Source organism: Prenolepis imparis, unplaced genomic scaffold (assembly GCF_030444845.1).
Source record: "Prenolepis imparis isolate NDT839.2.m4 unplaced genomic scaffold, iyPreImpa1.0 SCAF_6, whole genome shotgun sequence".
NCBI lineage: Eukaryota > Metazoa > Arthropoda > Insecta > Hymenoptera > Formicidae > Prenolepis > Prenolepis imparis.
The window spans coordinates 11,525,917-11,534,255 of record NW_028141164.1 but is presented as its reverse complement, the minus strand read 5'-3'; the positions used below and the strand labels follow the sequence as shown (position 1 = coordinate 11,534,255).

General features: G+C 32.2%; 2 protein-coding genes across 5 annotated transcripts in view; both read right to left on the bottom strand.

The window, feature by feature from the left end:
• LOC145936945 (uncharacterized) overlaps nucleotides 1-7,319 on the bottom strand; it is a 50,014-nt gene extending 42,695 nt beyond the window's left edge. For 2 of the 4 annotated variants that reach the window (XM_083039632.1, XM_083039633.1), the window contains exons 1-13: nucleotides 6,644-6,899; nucleotides 6,001-6,265; nucleotides 5,268-5,412; nucleotides 4,583-4,782; nucleotides 4,351-4,457; nucleotides 3,859-4,080; nucleotides 3,207-3,416; nucleotides 2,819-3,121; nucleotides 2,407-2,505; nucleotides 1,885-2,273; nucleotides 1,232-1,346; nucleotides 945-1,109; nucleotides 252-467 (exon numbers count right to left, since the gene is read on the bottom strand). In XM_083039632.1, the coding sequence (XP_082895758.1) occupies nucleotides 270-467; nucleotides 945-1,109; nucleotides 1,232-1,346; nucleotides 1,885-2,273; nucleotides 2,407-2,505; nucleotides 2,819-3,121; nucleotides 3,207-3,416; nucleotides 3,859-4,080; nucleotides 4,351-4,457; nucleotides 4,583-4,782; nucleotides 5,268-5,412; nucleotides 6,001-6,265; nucleotides 6,644-6,805 (2,580 nt within the window). In that variant the 5' untranslated portion in view covers nucleotides 6,806-6,899 and the 3' untranslated portion in view covers nucleotides 252-269. Of the gene's footprint in view, nucleotides 1-251; nucleotides 468-944; nucleotides 1,110-1,231; nucleotides 1,347-1,884; nucleotides 2,274-2,406; nucleotides 2,506-2,818; nucleotides 3,122-3,206; nucleotides 3,417-3,858; nucleotides 4,081-4,350; nucleotides 4,458-4,582; nucleotides 4,783-5,267; nucleotides 5,413-6,000; nucleotides 6,266-6,643; nucleotides 6,900-7,183 lie in introns of those variants that run through there. The other 2 variants (XM_083039634.1, XM_083039635.1) reach the window with 2 other exon arrangements.
• Fh (frataxin) lies at nucleotides 7,254-8,323 on the bottom strand. The gene is made up of 3 exons (XM_083039642.1): nucleotides 7,977-8,323; nucleotides 7,739-7,859; nucleotides 7,254-7,663 (listed from the first exon to the last, which is right to left on the bottom strand). Exons 1-3 carry the CDS (start codon nucleotides 8,201-8,203, stop codon nucleotides 7,406-7,408), a joined length of 606 nt encoding a protein of 201 aa, XP_082895768.1. The 5' UTR covers nucleotides 8,204-8,323; the 3' UTR covers nucleotides 7,254-7,405.
• Nucleotides 8,324-8,339: the final 16 nt, after the last annotated feature.

Sequence of the window (8,339 nt, the reverse complement as noted above, 5' to 3'; positions counted from 1 at the left end):
ATGGGAAGAACGCAGGCTACTTTATCGTAAAATCACGATAAAGATTTTCAATAGTTAAAAAACAATGGCTAAAAACACGTCAGAAATAAATGGCTGCTTAAAAAAGCGCGTTTCTGTATACGATATTTTAAAAATACATGTTGAAAACGAATATTATTAAATAAATATAGTATAAGAGTGGGGCTATATAGAGTTAAAATAATGCGAGGCTATTAAATATAGATATAATGGGAGAGAGAAATATTACTTACATTGGATGTGTAAACAGCTTATTTGAAACGTGCTGATCGGACAAACGAGCAGATCCTTTTGATAGATTGCACCACTTCTTTATCCTCATGAGTGAGATCTCCGACATTCTTCAATTCTGGTCTTAAAAGAATTTGACTTCGTACACGTTCCAAGGTAATTGACAAAGGCATCGTTAATACCTTCGACCAATTTGTTCCCTCGTAATTAACCATAAACTAAAACACAAATATATACAAATATGATTTTATAGAATTGTAAAGATTTTTGGAAACTTATATATTTATCGTATTAATGCTCTAAGTACAATATTTGAGAAAACGTGCGACGTTTAATTATTGTAGATTCTCTCTTTATACATCACATAAAAGTTTAGTAATTATATATCATTATCTAAAAGATACAATATCGCTGCAAAAAATTCTCTGCACACGAATACCGATGAATAAAATGTATAAACAATGTATCGAATTTAAAGCGATTATCAATAATTTTAATTTATTTTTCATCATGCTTTTATTATAAATAAAAAATTATTTGCAACATATATATATATATATATATATATATATTATATATATATACACACACATACATATATACACACTAATTAATAAGTAAAAAAACAAATTTGCTCTAGTAGACATCGAAATCTATAATTTTTATGATTAGAGGGTGGAAGTTTTATTACTAACCTGATCAAAGCAAGTGTCCTCGATGTGAAACATCAAATGCGTGAGAGGTTTTATGATGGGTGAGACTTCCGGCAGATTCATCAAATCCGTCTGTCTGTTCTTCTCGTCGCAACGTAGATTATTTAGGACCCATTCGGACGCTCGGATTAGATATTCGTGTGTAATCTGACACGTAAAATTAATCGCAAAATTAATAAATTAATTTACGAATATCAATTTATTTATTTCATATATTTATTGCGGCAAATATACGAGCATTCCCAGAAATGCGTCATCGCGTTACTCACTTTTAACGAACGTCGTCCAGTACTCGTAAACAACAATTCGTCCGTGTAAGTCTCGATGACGCAAGTCACGTTCTGTAATTCGTCGCTCCTCGAAGTTTGATCTTCTCTTCCGAGGCTGTAACAAAGTTTTTGCTTAAATAACGTAAAATGGAAAATATAACATTTTCAATTAATATCAAATTAAAGAAGTTAAAAGTGAATTACTTAAAAGTGAAGTAACTTTATTAAGTCGTTACATTAATTATTTAAATCAAAATTTGCAAATTCTATTTTTTAGAGATTTTATACATTCGACGCTTTCGCTAATACAATTTAAATGCGAGGGTAAATATATATAACATAATAATGTACATTATGCAAGAATAGATTGGATAATGTACATTATTATATTTTATATTTACCTTCGCATTTAAATTGTATTAGCGAAAGTAATATTGGATAATATATATTATATTATAAAAATATATTATATAATACATATAATATGTAACATATTTTTTTAAGTAACTGCTACAACTTCTATACTTTTCTCATATAATACAATTTACAAAATCATAAAAAAAATCGATCGTTTCTAACCAAAAGCTACCTAAGTTAAAAATAATCACAGATATAGATTAATTAATTTCTAGTCTTAAAAAAAAGAGACGCACCTGTCTCTTACGAGAAGCACGAAGGAGTCTATCTGCGCCGTGTGCTTGTTGTCCTCGTCGATGCTGCAAATCGCCTCGGCGAGAGTCGTGGCAACAGTCGATCTATCGTAAGGGTTGAAGGGGCTCAGCTCGCAGCTCGCGTCCCTGGAACCCGGTGTATCACGAGAACCCTTTCTTCCACCGCTCTTCGCGGACACGTCCAGGAGGCCGGAGTACAGGGCGGCGCAGAGAATTTGAAGCAACATGTTGCCTCCGATCGGACGACAATGCGCGGGAATGTTATCGTTGAGGGCGAACGCTGTGCGCAAAACTGGGGTCGAGGCCGTCACGTATAACTCGGCGAAGCATCCGATCGCCAGCGACATGGCTTGATATATGCTGGCACCTGTCTGAAGATAATTTTCAAAATTTATGTAATGTATTTCTAAATATCTACGAGGAATTTTATGTCTCTCCTAGGGCTCCGCGATTTTTATTCAAAACGAATGACTAAAACGCGCTTGTGATGTATTATAAAATTACCTTCGCAGCTTCCAGAAGCAGCTCGACCACCGGTTGCATCATGATCTTCAGAGGCTTTATCAATGCGTTGAGCCAGGGTGGCCTCGATTGATTCCAGACCTGTAAAATAATTATGTGAATTATAACTAGCAAATTGATACATTACTAAATTGTTGAAAATTGTATACAATAAAAAGTTAGGTATTTTTTCTGGAATTTTATCAAATTTTACGCGAGAAATCTGATGATTATTTTTAATAAATGTTACTTAATATTAATAATTTCATTTCTATATTTTACGTCTCTCCACATTTATTAAAATATATAGACTTGCATTATCGTCGCACATTAAATCAATGCAAATGTTTTAATGAGAATTGGTATAAATTTACACGATTAAATCTTCCAACGATATTTCATAAAAGCGCTCGACCTGTTGTCTATCCAGATAATTGGACCAGTTCGGATCCTGCTTCAATGCGGGTATAATTACACGCTCCGGTTCGTTAATGGTCACCACTAATATGTGAGATAAGCTGTACAATGCCAAAGCTGAAGTTATTTTTAGCGATTTATCGCACGCTGATCCGTTACATAAAAAGCCGCCGCAACTCTTTTCGTTCTTCTTCGATTTATCAACTGCGTCATATTCGTCCACGAACGTAAAGCCCACGTTTTGACGTACCAAGGTCTTCAACAGCATCTTTCCTACGACGTAATCGTTCATCGATATCACCTGCAAATAGAAAGAAGTTTGATGACAAGATGCGAGTGCTAAAAATAAATAAGGGAGCTTCGAAATTACGTTATTGGGAAATTACTTTCATCAGTTGAGGCCAGCTGGGTTGAGGCTGATGCCTCATGACATTCAACTCGAGGATGACGGCTTTGTCCTCGGGTAACGTTATAATATCAGCTGGGGTATTAGTCGCGTTTAATCCCAATAAATTCGGAGCGCATATTAATAACCATGGGGCCGGACTGCGTCGAGATCGCAGTATCGCTAAATTTTCCAATCCGTGTCGAAAGATCTGAATAAAGTATAATCACTTATCGTTTAACATTAAAATATTTTTTTTTATCATATTAAATGTACGCGTTTCAATATCGCTAAATCATTCAGATTCCGAGTTAAATCGATGAGTGATACAGTTTTCTATCTTTTTATGCGTTCTTTGTGTAATTTTAATTCATAAAATTACATTTAATAAAAATAATGTACTTTTCGTTCCATGTTTAGCTTGGAAAATATTTTAAAAGCCTGTCACTGAAAACCGTACCTGAGGTAATTCTTTGATATACGATTCTTTGAGTGCTATAATTGTATCATATAAAACGTAGTACACATTTCAATTTATATAAAGTACATTTACTTAATTAATTTATTTAATAAAAATGTGGGTTTTTTAAAAATAATGTTTAACTTGTTGGAAAATGTTTTAAGAGCCTGAGAGACACTCTGGAGACTCGTACCTGATACAATTCTCGGAGAGGAGTGCCCCTAAGTAGCAAGCAGATTAATAATTCATTACATTTCGCATGTATATCTCTTATCGCTGTCGGCAAATTACTCGGTCGTGCACCTATCATTCCGTCGCCATCGACACATGCGCCTAAAGCCAGATATCCCGTACAGCAGAGCACATTAAAGGCGTCCGACCAAAATTGCTCGGATCTCGCCACTGTCGGTCGACCCTGTAATTATTTTATTTTATTATTTGCATTCTTTGATTTAATTCATCTTACTTAATCACATGCACAAATAGCAACACAATCGAACGTTGCATTTTAATAAATTGCAGACGAATGTATAATGCATGCAAATGATAAGAATAAATCGATTTCAAACGAGTTTCATTTGGTGTGATTCATGATAACAATAAAGCATTTTATATAGAGAGATAAAAGAACAGAATAAATTGAAGGATATTAATCGGAACTAGTTGTGATATATCGTGGCCTTACGTGAATGAATCGCGTCGTTATGATGGATAGGGACTCGTTTAACATTTCTGAAAATACACGCTGTGCCATCTTAGGTGAGACTGTGTTCCATAAATCCGCCTTAGTACCTGAAAATATTAGCATATTCGTTTTTTTTACGCGTATTATAAATCTGTATCTATATAAAATACCGTCCCACTATGACATTATACAATTACTCAGGAGAGAAATGGGAACCGAGTATTAGTTTTACCTTGCATATATAGCCACCACATCTGTATAACGTAGGAGCATCGCTCTCTTTCGAAGAATGGTTTGTTGCTGTGCCAGCTGAGAGAGTCCGCTTCGTTAAGGATGTACAAGGAAATTAATCTACAGTGCAGATCGAGCAACCTCTCTGCCACGGCTTCGGCCATTTCGTGAAATTCTTTGTGAGATTTATTAATTTTTTCACTGTCGAAAGGAAAACAATAAGATTGAGACGAAAGAACGTATACTTAAAATATAACTTATTTAAAATACAAGGGAAAGAGATCAAAAATGTACTTTATATCTTTTTAATTGAGATAAAATAAAAATTCTCTATTTAATTAATCATTCTTATATTTTTTATACGTTGCATAATCATCTAATTATAAGTTTTTATATACGTGCGTTGCATAAAATAAATTCTTTCTCTTTTTTTTAACGATCACATGCGAGATTTTATTTTATATTTAAAAAAAAATGATAAATAAAAGACCATTGGGAACAAGGATCATTAGAAATTTGGTGATTTGAGGTAAAAGAAAACTACTTAAAATCTATTCTACGGATATTCTGCTGCGTCCTTAGAAAAAAATTCATGGCATATCAAAGATATGATGGCTGATTCAAAAGTAAAAAAAAAATACAATTAATAAATAATTAAGAGCTACAGCTTTCATAATGTGAAGCACCTGGATTGAGAAGTGATCTTTCCTTTTGCGTGTTGAATGTAACACCATAAACAATTTCGTATCACTGCTGCTGCACCCAAAGTGGCGGTGAGCACGGTGAGATCGGCGTGATCCAGGGATTCTTGAATCAACATGTGCAAGTGTTCTGAAAAATGGAAAAAAATAAGAAAAAATATCGTTTTATTTCCCGATGCTTTTCCTGAATATTTCTAAGTTTGTAAGTCTCTAGAAAGAAAATCGCGCCATTATCAAAAATTTATTCATATCAATTAAACACAGCTTTCTTGTCGAGATAGATATACAAAGTAAATTAAAAGAGAACGAGAGTCAATAGCGGAAATGTATTATTTAATTAACTTAGAATCGATTTTCTTAAGAGGAAATTTAATCCAAGATTTAATTACGGTATTGTTTCACGAATTCAAAAGAGAATTCTCTTTTAGTGCGAATTAAATCTCTTCGAAACATAACTCTTTGTATATATATTTTTTAATTAATTTATAATTTATAATAATCTTCAAATGATAAAAATTGATAAAAATGTTTGAAATTTAAAGATTTAACACGTGATAAAATTAGAATAGCTGCGTTTAGCGTTTAAATAAATAAATATATATATATATTTTTTTATAAATTTAAAAAAATTTTTTTTTAATTTACTATTCCATTAATCTACTTATATTTTTATTTGCAATATAAAAATTTCATTTCTCGTCACCGAGATAAAATGTACCTAGCAATTGTTCAGCGGTGTCAACAACGAGCAGAATGAAATCGGAGGGCTGGATCCGCTTAATGACACCGTCCTCGCTGTCGACGCTGGATGCGCTTCCGTTTTCGGCGGAGCTTAAACCAGAAGTGCACTTAAAAGCGGCCACGAAATCCGCTTCCCACCATGTGACGATTTTTATCGCGGCGAACGAAGCATGTCGTGGAAAATCAAGTTTTCCGCCGCTGATGCGAAGACATAGCGGTTCTCTCAAAACGGTTTGCATTTCCTACATTTCGCAAATTACAATGTTACACGTAGTATATGAGATGAGTTTTAATTACATATCTTATTTTTTCAATATAAATAATATTGCATTAATTTAAGTTTACGTTTTATATCTATTAAATTCGTTATTAAATTATTATTTAAGATAAAGATAAAGATAAAGATCGTATATCTGCCACAAAATGATAAATAATTGAATTGTTCGATTCACATACGTGTTTTCTTGTTTCAAGATCGCAGTCAATAAATCAACATTTTTACAATTAAATATGTCATACATAATAAATTCGAAATAAAGTGCTTTTGTATCCTTTTGGAAACAGATATAAAATACTAACTATACATATATTAATGGCAAATAATTTGTGTTAATTAATACCTGATAATATTGCATATCTCGTTGTAGTAAAATTCTTACGCGATCAACCAAATTTCCATCTTCCATAATTTCCATTTTTGCTCTCTGTCGAATAATATAAAGAAAATAATTATATTCAAACAGTAACGATTTAATCATTTCATTATGCATAATTTTGTGCATAAAGCAAATTCTATATATATGCAATGTAATTGCAATTAAGAATGCTCTTTCTTATATAGTTTTATGGATGTATGGAATTTTGATGGATGTTGATCTTGCTTTAACAAAACAAAGTTATCCAATATATAATTATCTAATAATAATTTAACAAAAGAAACCGAAATTTTATATATATTTTTTTTGTAACTAATTTTAAAGAATGTAAAAATAAATGGTATTATATAGTACCTGTCATTATTTTTTAAATAATTTGCATATTTTAGTTGCAATGTATCTATGTTGCTATAATTAATTATATAACAATAGCGTATATGTGCCATTATAAAAATTCAATTTACTTTACAATACATGATTATTTGATATATTAAAATTACTTACATAAATTTTACACTGTAGCGTCTATATATATATGTATATACATATATTGTTGAGAAACTTTCTTCACTTATTTTAATATTAGTCTTGTGTACAATTTTTTCATCAATCAAAAATCTCTAGTAACTTTCACTTTATATAATTATATAAAGAGAATTATAGTAGATTCACACCAGCTATCGTAATTAAATTTCTATTGATATTATTTCTCAGAAGAAAAATCATTTACACAGCTTGTTCTTTTTTGCCACTAAAGGAACATTTGTCGAAGCATGCTTGATGTCTCAGAATCACTGGTATCTCATTATTTAATAGTTCATGTAATGTTTTGCCATCACGTTTGTATATCCATCGACCATTTATAAAATCGTAACGTTTTGGTCCAGATTTTGGAGAAGAGAGCCAAATTTGTTTGTTTGGCGTCTGACGATTTATAACATAAGTACCATGTGGCTCACCAAATATTACAGTCAGTACGCCATCCTGCAACAGAAATTTCGCAAATATTATTACACGCACACACACAAATGGCAATTATGGATTATTTAACTCGCATACTCCATAAGATACATCTGCGTCTGGCAGATGTGCTGCTACTTCGACTAATTCCTCAAAGCACTCGGTTAATGAATCTAAAGTTTCATCACAGATCCTCTCGTATTCCACAGAGCTAAGTGCGCTAATAAAATTACACAAATAATAAATTTTGATGTTTCAACAGCACAAGCAAATATTACATTAATTAAAAAAAAAAAAAAAAAAAAAAAAATAGTACGATTGATATAAAGATACTCACTATTCTGTCGAATACTCAGTATCTGAACTAAAATTAGTTAGAGACGATTGTAATAAAGTCGTTCGTAGATTTCTCTTCGAAAAATGTGTCGAACTGAGGTTAACATAACCTCGAACGTGACTTTTGCATTTGTTCAATTGGACGATTCGTTTTTTGATCAAACTTTTATTTAACAAGCTACAAGACAACCTCGAGATTATGCTGGATCTCGTCGCGATAGGCAACATGATAAATAGTCTCTTTGAAGTTTTATCGATTAAACAAACTCTCCGGCTAATCAACGAAATTTTCTAACCATCTGACACATGTTTACACGTCCACACCGCGTGCAAGAATGCGCCTATTGCGCAAGTCCAGCAGCTC